Source organism: Acinonyx jubatus, chromosome A2 (assembly GCF_027475565.1).
Source record: "Acinonyx jubatus isolate Ajub_Pintada_27869175 chromosome A2, VMU_Ajub_asm_v1.0, whole genome shotgun sequence".
Classification (NCBI taxonomy): domain Eukaryota; kingdom Metazoa; phylum Chordata; class Mammalia; order Carnivora; family Felidae; genus Acinonyx; species Acinonyx jubatus.
Genome location: NC_069383.1, coordinates 155,058,879 through 155,072,715, shown reverse-complemented (window position 1 = coordinate 155,072,715; position 13,837 = coordinate 155,058,879). Strand labels below are relative to the sequence as shown.

General features: G+C 42.2%; 1 protein-coding gene across 1 annotated transcript; it reads right to left on the bottom strand.

Moving 5' to 3' along the window:
• Positions 1-1,728: 1,728 nt before the first annotated feature.
• Positions 1,729-2,824, bottom strand: LOC128314934 (olfactory receptor-like protein OLF4). The gene has a single exon (XM_053219728.1). It carries the CDS (start codon positions 2,801-2,803, stop codon positions 1,835-1,837), a length of 969 nt encoding a protein of 322 aa, XP_053075703.1. The 5' UTR covers positions 2,804-2,824; the 3' UTR covers positions 1,729-1,834.
• Between the last annotated feature and the right edge of the window lie 11,013 nt (positions 2,825-13,837).

The following is a 13,837-nucleotide window of genomic DNA, read 5'->3' as shown; positions in this document are numbered from 1 at the left end:
TCTTGTATTTGAAGCCTGCATTCATGGTACCTCTGTTATTTCAGTTTAGTTCAGACACCTGCATATAAAACCTGTCACTGAGAAGCACCTTAGTGGCTCAGTCGGTCGAGTCTCCAACTCTTGATTTTGGCTCAGGTTGTGATCTCACAGTCATGAGATCAAGCCCCGTTCAACTTGGAGCCTGCTTAAGATTCTATCTCTGTCTCCCTCTCTGCCTCTTCCACTCTCTCCTGCTCACTCCCCCTCTCCCTCTCTCTCTCTCTCTAAAAAACAAACAAACAAACAAACAACAAAAACAACAACAAAACAACTACCTCTCATTGAGGTTCATTTCCCCATAGCCAGGAAAGATTGCAAATGTATGCATTATTGTGTTGGAAAACTGGTGTCCCTGATTCACATGACCAGACAGGAATGCAAGCTCCCTCTTATGTCATCCCTTGAACATAGAAGATGAATAGAATCCTGAGCCTGAGAAACATGTATAATGGAGGATAATGACCATTCGACACCCCTTTCATGGTTATGACAAAATTTAGAAGGAAGGGGGATATATTTCTTTTATAACAATGAAAGGAGTCATACCAAAGGCAACGTAAAGATTTCAGGAAGAAACAAGGAGATAATTCAATAAAAGTAGAAAAATGTCAATCAGTCCTTCCCCCATTTGGATAAGCCCCCTTACACATGGCCACCAATCCTCCATACTCCAATGAATAGCCGTACAGCATGAAGAATAAATATTTTAAAGAGCACAATGTGCGATTTAAAACTTCGCTTCCTTGGGATGGGCGCTAGATGTTGTACGTAAGTGATGAATCACGGAATTCACTCCTGAAACCAATATTGCATGGTATATTAACTAACTAAAATTTAAATTGAACAAAACATAAAATAAAATTTTGCTTCATCATATTAAAGGGCATCTAGAGTCGAAGATCATATTCTAAAGTCAATCTATCTAAGTTTGTTGTTCCATGAAGACTTCTTTTGGAGACGCGTATTTGGTGAACGCTTGAGTAAGGTAGTGACTATCGTACACATTGTGGACAACAAGGTACTAAGAGACCAGGATCCTAATGAGGAAAATAAAACCGATCTAGAAGACACATTAATATATTAAGTGTCCACTATTAAGAAGAGCAGTTAAGATACTGATATACAAAGGACCTTCAGACATATAAGTGAAAAAACATAGTCTCAGATATTGTTCTACTTTAAAATCATACATATTTGTCATAAAGTGTGGTTGTTTCCATAGGTGGCGTATCAATCATGATAGTTCTTTTTGTTTGTTTGTTTCAAGTTTTTATCTAAATTCTAGTTAGTGAACATGTAGTGTAGTTTTGGTGTCAGGAGTAGAATTTAGTGATTCATCACTTACATACAACACCCAGTGCTCACCCCAACAAGTGCCCTCCCTAATGCCCATTGCCCATTTAGCCCATCACCCACCCAATTCTGCCCACTAATCCTAAGACATACAGAGAGCTAACCAGTGGTAAACGTGGCATTAAAAAAACACGTATGAAAGAAAAATGACTTGGTGTGACACAATTGTTTGAGAAAGATTATTTTTTAAAAACATCTATGTTGCCTCAAGGTAAATGAACATTTCCAAATATTTCAGATCCACGGTTGGAAATAAAATTCAGAAAGTGGGAAATACAAGGGAAAAATCTGTAGGATATCAGAGAGAGAAGAGCTTCATAGAGTGACTTACATACATGGCATATGGAAGTTGAGGACAAGGAAATAAACGGAAAGAGGAATACTACATCTACAGTCTGAATAAAGATCACAATCTCTGACCCAGAGGCTTTGACCCCTGCAATCAGAGGCACTTCTTCAATCTTATGACGATTGGCCATGTAAGGGTCTCCTTCCCAAAGAATGCTTTCAGAGCCCTTTTCATGTCTTTGTTCCTCAAGCTATAGATGAAGGGGTTCAGCATGGGCGTGACCACCGTGTACATCACGGAGGCTGTGGCACTTGACCGTGAGCTCTGGGTAGCAGCAGAGCTAAGGTACACGCCGAGCATCGTACAATAAAATAAGGAGACAACCGATAGATGAGATGCACAGGTGGAAAATGCTTTACACTTTCCCTGAGCTGATGAGATCCCACATATGGAGGAAACTATCTTAGAGTAAGAGTAAAGGATCCCAATGAAGGGACCACCAGCCAACAAGACAGCTGCAAGATACATCACCACGTTATTAAGAAAGGTATCAGAACAGGCCAGTTGGAGCATCTGATTAAGTTCACAAAAAAAGTGGGGGATATGCAAGTGTGTACAGAAGGACAGCCTCAACATCATTAAACTTTGTAACAGGGAATGCAGGACACACATGATCCAGGACACGAGAACCAGCAGCCCACAGAGCCGGGGGTTCACGATGATCGTGTAGTGCAGGGGGTGACAGATGGCCACAAACCGGTCATAGGCCATCACACTCAGGAGGAAGACGTCCATCACAGCAAAGAGTATGAGAAAATAAATCTGTGTGATACAGCCTGCATAGGTTATGACTTTGCTCTGAGTCCGGATGTTCACCAACATCTTTGGGACGGTGGTGGAGGTGAAGCAGATGTCTACAAAGGACAGGTTGGCCAGGAAGAAGTACATGGGCGTGTGGAGGTTGGGGTCTGTGCTGATGGCCAAGATGATGAGTAGGTTCCCAAACACAGTGATCAGGTACATGGAGAGGAAAAGCCCAAATATGAGGGGCTGCATTCCTGGTTCCTCTGAAAATCCCAGAAGAAGAAACTTTGAAAATTTTGTTTCATTGCTTGGTTCCATTTGGTGGAGGTGACCTCTGAGAAAGAGGGAAATAAAAAAACACAAATTTGTATTACTCACAGAATTGAAATGTGACTGTTTTTTTTTTTATTTTGCAGTCCAGAAATTCCTTTTAATATGTTGTGCACGGATATGGTCCCCTTTAGGGAATCATCGCTGCCACATCTGATATATTTTTATTGTCAATCAGCTTCTTTCCTAAGAAATCATGTATTTTATACTTTTCCTGAGAAATGCTTCAAGTATTCAGGAATCTAAATTGAGTGCTGACCAGCTTTCAGGCACTATCTAGGCAATGAGTATAGAGTGCTGAAGAACAAAAATCCCTACAGCGATGGAGAAAAAATATGTAAGCAAAGAAGATAATTATACAACTATCTTTGTGATACAATTATCTTTTGATTATCTCACCTTTTTGATGGTGAGGTGTGCTGTGAAGAAATGGAAAACAGGGATAAAGCAGAGAGCAAATAGGGCATTCTATTTTAATGGCATTTAGGCAAATTCTGTACACAGGTGGCATTGGAACCCAGACGTCATGTAAGACAGAGACATAGACACAGGATTCTGGGGGAAGTGTGTGCCTGGCAGGGGGAATGGCCAGTGCAAAGGCCCTGAGGAAGGTACTTGTTTCAAATGTTCAAGCGAAAAAGCAAAGCCAGCGCTGCAAGGGGAATGATCTTGAGGGACACAGATGACAGACTCTGTCACACATGTGAGGAGGGATGTGGCCTCTCTGCGACAACTGTGACCTCCAGGCACAGGGCCATCCTTGTCCACACTGCCCTCCTGGTATTCATCGTGCTGCAAAGCCATCCCATGAATTGACACAGATCCCCGTCTTGGTGCCTGCTCTTGACTGAGCTCTGGCCCGTGTATGGTGTCACCTTGGGATTGAGGAGTCCTGGCCCCTGTTGTGAGGACTGCTCACCCTCACAAGTCACACATGCATAGGACACTGTGGTCTTCTGGGTTGTGAATTTCCCTGTCCTTACTGCCCCCACATTCTTGGTTATGCTGGGAATGGATAAAACCCAAGGAGACCCAATCAGCCATCTTTCCCCTGCAAAGTGTAGAAATGGTTCCCAGAAATGCTAATTCTTAAGCCTTCCATGGACCAATCACCATGGAGCTCCATACTGGAATGTTAATTTTCCGCTGTGATTTTTACCAATGTAACAAAGTCTGCTCAGTAAATGAAAGAGACAGAGAGTGAGATACAGAGGGAATGAAATCGATGAGGGAGAGCAATGATCTCATAAGCTGGGGTGGTCCCTGAGAGACTGTGAGGAAGAACTATCTCCCTTGCTTCTCCCCTGGTTACATCCCCTGATGCCCAGCAAAAATAATAAGAGAATGAAACAAACTTGTTTAAAAGACAGATAGTGATATATTCATGGTGTACTTGTACAAAACTATATAAATAAAAATATAAATACATATAAATATTAACATATCCATTTATATTATACATCAAGAAAAACGAGCAAAGGACAAACCAATACAATCAAAGTCGGGCATTTTTATATCAAGCCTAGAAGACATCTTCCTGTACCTCCTGCATCATTATATGACTGATTCATTTCTACGTGATTGATAGGGGATGAGGCTAGCTCCTTTCTCCCTCTTCTTATGTGGCACCTTTTCATTGATATTCCTGGGCTTTGAGTAAAGATCTCTCTTTCTCAAACCCAATGGACACCCTCTAATCCTCATTCTGTATCTCATCCAACAGGCAAAGGACTCCCCAGACCGTGCTCTGTAAATCCTGCCGACATCATGACAGTCTCATGCTGCACTGTAACATCCAGAAGAGCAGGGACTTTCCTCTCTGTTCATCTCTGTTTTTCACCAACTTAGTTGAATCTATGTTTAGTATAAAAAGATATAAGACTATGAAAAGTTATAGAATGGAAAGAATGAAAGGATCTGGCAACCAGGTTAAAATAGTAGCTTGAAAACAACTGTCATAAGCAAAGTTGTATGAAAAATAAACGCAAACTGGAACAGGTAAAAATAGCAGTCATTAGTAATACCGACATGGATTAATAACTAAATTGTGAAAGACCATGAAAGAATATGACATATAGTGTCCCTAGAATGTTCTGGCCCATGGCAGATGCTCAGTTATTATTTGTTGAATGAATCAGCAATTTGGTCTCAGTGTATAAGGACATTTCCTATATGGCAAGGTCGTATTTCAGTTTCGTTGGAAAAAGATGAATTGCTTAAGTAACAGCTAGAATAAATGGATGTCTATCTGGAAAAACATTAAACTGGTCCCCTCCCTCAGACACATTATCGACACCAGAGGGATAATGACTTCAGTGTAAATGTAACCATACGATATATCGAACATCAAGAAAACTGCATATAACATTTGCAGGTGGGAAAAACCACTAAAATAAAGCAAGAAACTCAGCACTAACAAGATAGGAATATTTAAATCAAGTTAAACATTTTTATGGTCAAAGAGTTTTTCCAAAGTCGACTGACAAGCAATGATCTGAGGAAATCTTTTCAAATGCTAAAAAAAAAGCAGGGGAGGGGGAATAGCATATGGCCATATAATAATCCGAAAGGTCATCAAATATTTGCTGAAACTGAGGGATAGATTAAGAAACAACAGGAAATGTCTTCTTCACCGAGGAACCTGGGGAAAAAACTTAGCAGTGTTACATTGTGTGTGGTTGGAACTTGTCTTTTAATGTTTATTTATTTTTGAGAGAGAGAGAGAGAGAGAGAGACAGAGTGCAAGTGGGGAGGGGCAGAGAGAGAGGGAGACACAGAATCCGAAGCAGGTTCCAGGCTCTGAGCTGTCAGCATAGAGCCTGGCGCGGGGCTCGAACTCATGGACTGTGAAATCATGACCTGAGCCCAAGTCAGACGCTTAACTGACTGAGCCACCCAGGCACCACTGTGGTTGGACTCTAAAGCGGGTAGTCTTGGGGTGACACTCAATTTGCTGGTGGAAAAGTGGGTGTTACAGGTTGAAGGCAGGACCTGAAAGCAGCTATATTACAAATATTCATATTTTTAATGCAGGGTTTCTACGTCTCTGCCTGTGGACATCCTGACCAGAGCCTGCCCAGTGCTGAGGTCTGTGTATCTTAGGATGTTTAGAGCATCCCTTTCATGATAAAGAATATGAAGGACTCTCAAAAGTGTTCGTAGCAGCCATTCCGCGAAACTGGCACAGTCACTGAATAAATACATTCATTACTTACGCAAGCAAATAAACACAGTGATCACTTGCTATGGACCTTGTTGAATTGGCCCCCAGGTGATGACGGATTAATGTTCTCGGACAACCCTGTCATCCACGGTGCCCGGGGCTGTTGGACTCACCTGGCTGGGTGTCTGACAGGAAGGTCTCCGCGTGAAACGGAATTCCTCCCAGCACAGCAGGTAACAGGGACGAAGGCTCTGTCCTCAGCGGAGACAGCAGGGGGGACTGAAGCATCAGTCCCCAGCCAGAATTAGGACTCAGAACAGACAAAAACCACTCGCCTTCGTGTCCAAGGTCGCACAGGCTGACAGGAGACCAGAGGGTATTTATACCTCCCTGTCTCTGCTCATTAGGCACATTTCCCTCTTGTTACTCCAACCTCTAAGCGTATGATTCCCAATGGAAAGCTGCTCTGGACATAAAGGATTTCTTCCTGATGAATCTCAGTTCCCAAAAGACTAGGTTAGAGATCAAGTGAATCCAGTTCTTTTCTTTTTTCTCCTTTTCCCTGAACTTGCCCTCTTCCTGTTACGTAAATCTCCTAGCACGTTATCTCAGCTCGGAGTTACACTTTTCTCCAGCTCTAAGAAGGAAGAACACACCGGGATTAGGTCTCTCTAACTTCAAAACCTTCACTTGTCTCGGAGACCCAGCCCCGCCATCTCCAGTGTCTCCTCTTCTCCTTCCCCTCCCCCTCTTCCTTCTCCTCCTCCTTCTTCCTCTCCTTCTCTCTCCTCCTCTTCTTCTTCTTCTTCTTCTTCTTCTTCTTCTTCTTCTTCTTCTTCTTCTTCTTCTTCTTCTTTGTCTTCTTCTATGGGAGAAAAAGAACCAGGGAGGGGCAGAGAGAGACAGGGAGAGAGATAATCATAAGCAGGCTCCTCACTCTCAATGCATAACCTGATGGGGGCTCAATCTCCAGGTTCCTGAGATTGGGACCTGAGCCAAAATCAAGAGCCAGATGCTCAGCCAACTGAGTCACCCAGCATCCCTAGTGTCTATTCTTTAAAAAAATATGTTTTAATGTTTATTTATTTTTGAGAGACAGAGAGAGACAGAGCAGGATCAGGGGAGGGACAGAGAGAGAGGGATACAGAATCCGAAGCAGGCTCTGGGCTCTGAGCTATCAGCACAGAGAAGCACAGAGAACTGGGTTCTTCTGATAATAAACCTTGGGTTCTACACACACTGGCCTCAAGACACTTTTGCCATCACAATTAGGAATTTCTTACATTATCACAAGGTAAAAGCTATCGGTTGGTCCCTTGTTATTAAATGTTTAATTATAATAGATGTATTTAAATATTTTACATACTACAATGTGAGCTTGACATCTCATAGGGATAGTTGGATTCAATTTTTATAAACATCTTAGCCCTGAGGAAGTACGTTTATGAGCTCCATTCTACATTGTAGAAATGGCGCTTGGTCATGTCTAGTCCTCTGTCTAAATTATATACCTGAGTATGTGGTGACCCTTGAGTTTGATTCTGTCAGGATGCTTCTAGTTCTCAAACTCTGGGGCAGTGGTTCACAGCCAGAAATGATTTTCCCCTGAGGATGTCTGTCAAAGTCTGAAGGGAAGCTGCCAAACACCTACAATTCAAAGGAAAGCACCCCCAAAAATATTATCCTGCCACAAATGTCGATCATAAAATGTGAGAAACCCAGCTACACCAGCCATTCTCCAACTTCAATGTGCGTGTGCATTCACACAGATCCCACTACAAATGCAGAATCTGATCTCCCATCCTGGGTGGCCCAGAGATTCTGCGTTTCTACCAGCTCCTGGGTGATGCTAAACTGTGGGTCTGGGTCTGTGGGCCACTCTTTGATTAGCAAGGCTGGGATCTTGTGTTAAAGACAGATGTAGGTATTTTTAAGTGTTCTGCACCAAATGGTGTCCTTGCATGCATGTAATTTTGAAGGAATAATGTATTCACTCTTTCTTCAGTCTGTGTCAATTCCTTGCTTATTGCTTTTCTAAGTGACAAAAATAATACATTTATGAAAAAGACTTTGTAGTGGGCAGAATAAGGCCCTTCCAAATATGTCCACATCCTAATTCCCAGGACCTTTCACATGTTATTTTTGATAGCAACGTAGGATTAAGGTAGCAGACTAAACAGGGCTGTAAATTAGCTGCCATGGAGATAAAAGGATCAGCTGGGATTCTCTAGGTGGGACTAGGGTAGTCAGGATGGTCCTCCAAATGTTGAGGATGGAGACAAAAGAGTTGATGTGAGAGATTTTGAGAATGCTCTCCTGCTGGCTATGAAGGTGGCGGAAGAGCCATGAGCCAAGAAATGCAGGTGGCCAGCAACAGAGACTGCAACTGGAAAGGAAACACATTCTCCCCTGAGCCTCCAGAAGGACCACAACCCTGCAGACACCTTGCTATTAGCCCGACGAGACTCCTTCGAAGCTTCTGACCCCAGAACTGTAAGAACCTGTATGTGTTTGTCTTCAGCAGCTAGTGTGGGAATGATTTATAACAGCAGTAGGAATCTCACAGGGACATAGTCAATAAAATTATTTGAGGGAACCGAGTTTAAGCTTCTCCATTCATCAGCTTCCCTTGGTTAAGGTCAATTGACATTTAAAGAACCACATTATGGAGAAGAAATTATATCAATTTGGAGATATTCTGCCTAGCACCTGGTAGAGTGAATTCCTGGGGCATAAATGTGAGTGTGGTCTGACTATGATGCTCTTGAGGTAGCGAGATAGGCAAGCAACTCATGATCAAAATTTAGGTCACTCACATCTTCTTTATCCATTTATCAATCCACGGACATTTGGGCTCTTTCCATAACTGGCTATGTTAATAACACTGCTATAAACATTGGGGTACATATGCCCCTTTAAGGGATCAAGAGGATGTGGCATATATATATATGTATATAATGGAATATTACTCAGTGATCAAAAAGAATGAAATCTTCCATTTGCAACAACGTGATTGGAACTAGAGTGTATTATGTGAAGCAAAATATGTCCATCAGAGAAAGATAAATATAATATGATTTCACTCATATGTGAAACTTAAGAGACAAAACCGATGAACATAAGGGAAGGGAAGGAAAACTAAGATGAAAACAGAGAGGGAAGCAATTTATAAGAGACTCAAAAATACAGAGAAGAAATTCAGGGTTGCTGGAGAGGAAGTGGGTGGGGGGAGGGGCTAAACGGGTGATGGGCATTAGGGAGGGCACTTGTTAAGACGAGCACTGGGAGCTATATGTGAGTGATGTATCACTGGGTTCTACTCGTGAAACCAACACTGCACTGTATGTTAACTAACTTGAATTGAAATAATAAATGTAAGGTGTGCTTGGGTGGCTCAGTCAGTTAAGCATCCGACTTCGGCTCACGTCATGATCTCACAGCTCTTGAGCTCAAGCCCCATGTCGGGCTCTGTGCTGACAGCTTAAATTCTATGTCTCTGCCCCTCTCTGCCCCTCCCCAGCTCAGACCATCTCTCTCTCTCTCTTAAAAATAAAAAAAATATTTAAAAATACAAATTATTTGGTTTTTTATCTGTAATATTTTATTATGTGCTTCTAAAAGAACTCTATTTTTGGCATGCCTGGGTGGCTCAGTGGGTTGAGCGTCCAACTTTGGCTCAGGTCATGATCTTGCGGTTGACAATTTCAAGCACCGCATCAGGCTCTGTGAGATTATGTTTTTTTCACTTATATGTCCAAGTTCCTTTGTGTATCAGTATCTTAACTGCTCTTCTTAATAGTGGACACTTAATATATTAATGTGTCTTATAGATGGGTTTTATTCTCCTCATTAGGATCCTGCTCTCTTAGTACCTTGTTGTCCACAATGTGTACAACAGTCACTTCCTTACTCAAGTGTTCACCAAATATGCATCTCCAAGAAAAGTTTTCATGGAACAACAAACTTTAATAAATAGATTGACTTTAGAATATGATCTCAGACTCTAGATGTCCTTTAATATCCTGAAGCAAAATTTTATTTTATTTTATTACTTTTTTAAATTTAAATTATAGTTAGCTTTGTTGAGTCCAAACAAAATGTTCAGAGGCAAAGTTGTACGTATATATTACATGTGTTTTTTCAGATAAACACATATACACATATGTACATAAACACAAACTCACTTAAAAGAAATCTTATCTGAGTACAGTTGGCAAGAATGTTGCATTAGTTTCAGGTGTACAACGTAGTGATTCAACTTCTCTGCCCATTACGTGGTGCTAGCCACAGAGGTAGCTGCTGTCTGTTATCATACAAACCCATCCAGTATCATTGACTGTATTCCATACCCCGTGCCTTTTTTACCCCAAGACTCATTAATTCCATAACTGGAAGCCTGTATCTCCCACTATCCTTCACCCATTCTGCCCATCCCCCCACGTCCCCTCAGGCAAACCATGAGGTTTTTTTCTCTGTATTTGTAGGTCTCATTCTGCTTTTTTGTGTGTTTGTTTATTCACTTAAAATTTTTTTAATGTTTATGCATTTAATTTTGAGAGAGAGGTGTGGGGAGAGGCTGAGAGAGGGAAAGACAGAGAATACCAAGCAGCCTCATGTCAACAGACCCTGACATGGGGGTTGAACTCACAAAATGTGAGATTGTGACCTGAGCCAAAATCAAGAGGCAGGTGCTTAACCAACTGAGCCATCCAAGAGCCCCATCTTTATTCATTTTAATAGCAAACTCATACATAATCTCTTATTTTATGTTGAAAGGAAACAAGAGAAAGTTGAAGGTGTAGGTATTAAAAGAGTAAATGTTTGAATTAATATGCATTTAAAAGAATGAAGATGTACAGACACAAAGATTTCAAGATAGACATAAATAGTAGACATACATTTAAAGGATGAATTACTTTTGCTGTCATAATGCCTCCAAGATGTCAAATCTGAAGCATGCATGCAGTTACGTACTGAGAAATTCTCTACCAGCTAAAGAGGATGAATATCCGTAAATTGATTTAAATCTCCTTTTCTACTTAGAGATGAGATTACGATGCAAAATGCCTTTACCCAGGGGAAACTCCGTGAATGAAGGGAGAACCCTAATCTCAGATTCTTAACAAAATTTCATTGGAACAACATTTGTCGTTAAGTCCTAACGCTGATGTAAAATAACTACATTGGTGTTTTAAAACGCATTTATGTTCTTACATTCGATGGATCAGAACCCAGAAGTGGTTCACCTTGGTCTAAAATGAAAATGATTGCAAGGCCTGATTTCTTCTCAAAGCTACTGGGAAGAACCTGTTTACTTTTCTATTCCAAGCTCATATTATACTGCAAGAAAAAAAATCTCACCATATTTCATATAATTAAAAAATTCTTTACAAAGAGGGGCTGAACAGCAGCTCCTAATTGTGATGTGGAATGAAAGTCCTAAAAGTGTGCAAATGTGTCATGAAGCTGCGGTATGTAGGGCTCAGGGTCCGTATCAAGGAGCTTTTTTCTCCTCCTTGTTGAAAAGGAAAACCGGAATGTTGTGTAGATGGCAGGACTGTATCTCCAACAAAGCCAACAGCTTGGAGATCCAAGGGAACTAATCTACACAGATTGCTCAGTCCTAGACTTGGGCGAAACATTGACCTAAGCGTTGGGAGTCGCTGCTGGGAGGTCTGAACTCTGAGAGCAGCGGAGTTCATGAGGAAGGAATACTCAACACCGGGGTCACGCAGTTATAACCTGGTCTATTGGGAACACAGAACCTCCAGAACAATTTCCTTTGTGTCCAGACCAGTGTCCCCCAGGGAAATCATGTGCTGCTCCAAAGAGGAGGAGGAGGGGAACGTGCCTCATGAACAGACAGAAGAAACTATAAATCCCTCCTGTGCGCACCCACTGCCTGTGCCACTGTGGGCTGACGGGATCAGGTTGTTGCTGTGGAGTCGAAAGCTTGACTGGGAGACTCATGCTAGCCTCCGTTCTGCCGTCTTGTGTGGGGACAGAGTTTAGTCACCACCAATAGCCATCCAGGAGGAATCCAGACGGCCCCATGGACACCTCTCCCTCACAGCTCCCAGCCAGGTGAGTCTGAGAGCTTGGCAAGACCCAGAGGAAAGGGCCAGAGAGAATCAAAGCCAGGCGCATCTACCTGAGGTCACCTGACAGCCACCAGCCTAGCCCAGAACGTGGAGATCTCTATGGCCATGTACTTGCCTGATCATGCCCTTCTGAAAAAGTACAGTGAACAAGGTCAGAGAGGGCCCCGTTCCTTTGGTACTTGCCTTATAATGGTGGAGTCACAGGACTATGAAAAAAGTTTGTGTGGTGTAAGAGCCTCAGGCAGAAATCTTACGGAGATGGTGACTTAGAGCCAGAATGGTTGGCATGGTATGTGCAGAGTTTTGTAGCGCAAGGTCTGAGCAGAACTTTGCATGTTGCGCAAACCAGAAACAGGACCAGAGTGTGCCCAACACTCAGCCAAAAGATCACAGCACAAAGCCCAGGAAAAACAGAGGAAAGATGCCACGTCTAAAGAGTGAAAGGGACTTGTCCCACCTTCGCTAAGATCACAGGACATCCAGTTGGTCAAAGAAATAGCAAAGTCTCAAGGTACTTTTTCAAAGAAAAAGCAAGTCTCTTACTTTCCATTATAACCTGCCCAACTTTTGCTGTGCTTTGCATATTTCCTGTGCCGAAGGGTTGATTTATTCCCTTAGCACATTTTCTCTTGGAGCATTCACTCTGTAAGACGATGCACACCCTGAAGATCCCACTAATGTCGTCTCCTACTGAATTTACTTTTGCTCCTTACTATTTTTGCTGGGCATCAGGGTGGTAACAAGGGTTGGAATGTTGTCAGAACCAGGGATGCTCTTTCTTCTTCATGGCCCCTCAGATGTCAGCGACCACCTGAGCCATTAGATCTTTTCTGCCACTTCCATTTTATTTCACTTTCTTGTTTCTCTCTCTCTCTGATTTTGAGCAGATTGTTTGTGTTTCTTTAAATACAGGAAAGAAAATGAGCATGCCAGTCTGACTTGTCAATTTTATTTGTTCATGGAAAACTTACGTCATTTGCAGGAATGATAATGGATCTGTGCATCTTGAGTTATACCCACTCCGAACTTAATTGTTGGGGTTCGAGTGAGAAGTCATGGTAAAAACACAGCCCAGGGAGCACTAACTTGGTGTATGTGTGTGTGTGCCTTGCGAAATGACATCCGTCATCAGAGCAGGGGACATGGTCCTATGTATTCCAAGGTGATTCTTATAATATAGAAGCCAGAACTCAATCAACACACCATGTTCTAGAGAGCTCTATGTCAACTTACAGCAGACTTTGCAGGTAGATGCTAAAATACAAGCAGTACATAGTGTGGGTGAGTGACTCCTTTCTCTTGAAGGGGAACCAGCAACGAGGCCACCTATTTCTTTGAAATTGCCGGACGCGATCTCTGATCATTTTCCTGCTCATTCCCCTTCCCATACATGCTTCCTGTTTTGGACTCAAACAGCTCCAAGTAGTTTCATCCTCAGGGCCTTAGCTGAGGCCATTCCCTCTACCATCACACACTTCCCCACACAGGCTCTGGGCTCCTGCCTTCCTTCCCTGCAGGTCTCTGATCAAATGTCACCTGGTTTACTGGTCTTGACCAAACACTGATTACAAAATAGCACTCATATCCACGCTCTCCTTTATATCTGCTTTTGTCTCTTCATAGCTCTTGACAACCTGTGATGTCTTATTAATAATTGTATTTGATTCTATTCATTCTCCATCACTAGATTATAGTGGCTTTTGGTTTTCAGTATCCCGTGCTCATGGCCTAGACAATACCTGGGACATGTTTGACCCT

Coding starts and splice junctions, on each gene's coding strand:
- LOC128314934 (XM_053219728.1), bottom strand. CDS start 2,803: ATGGAACCAAGCAATGAAACAAAATTTTCAAAGTTTCTTCTTCTGGGA.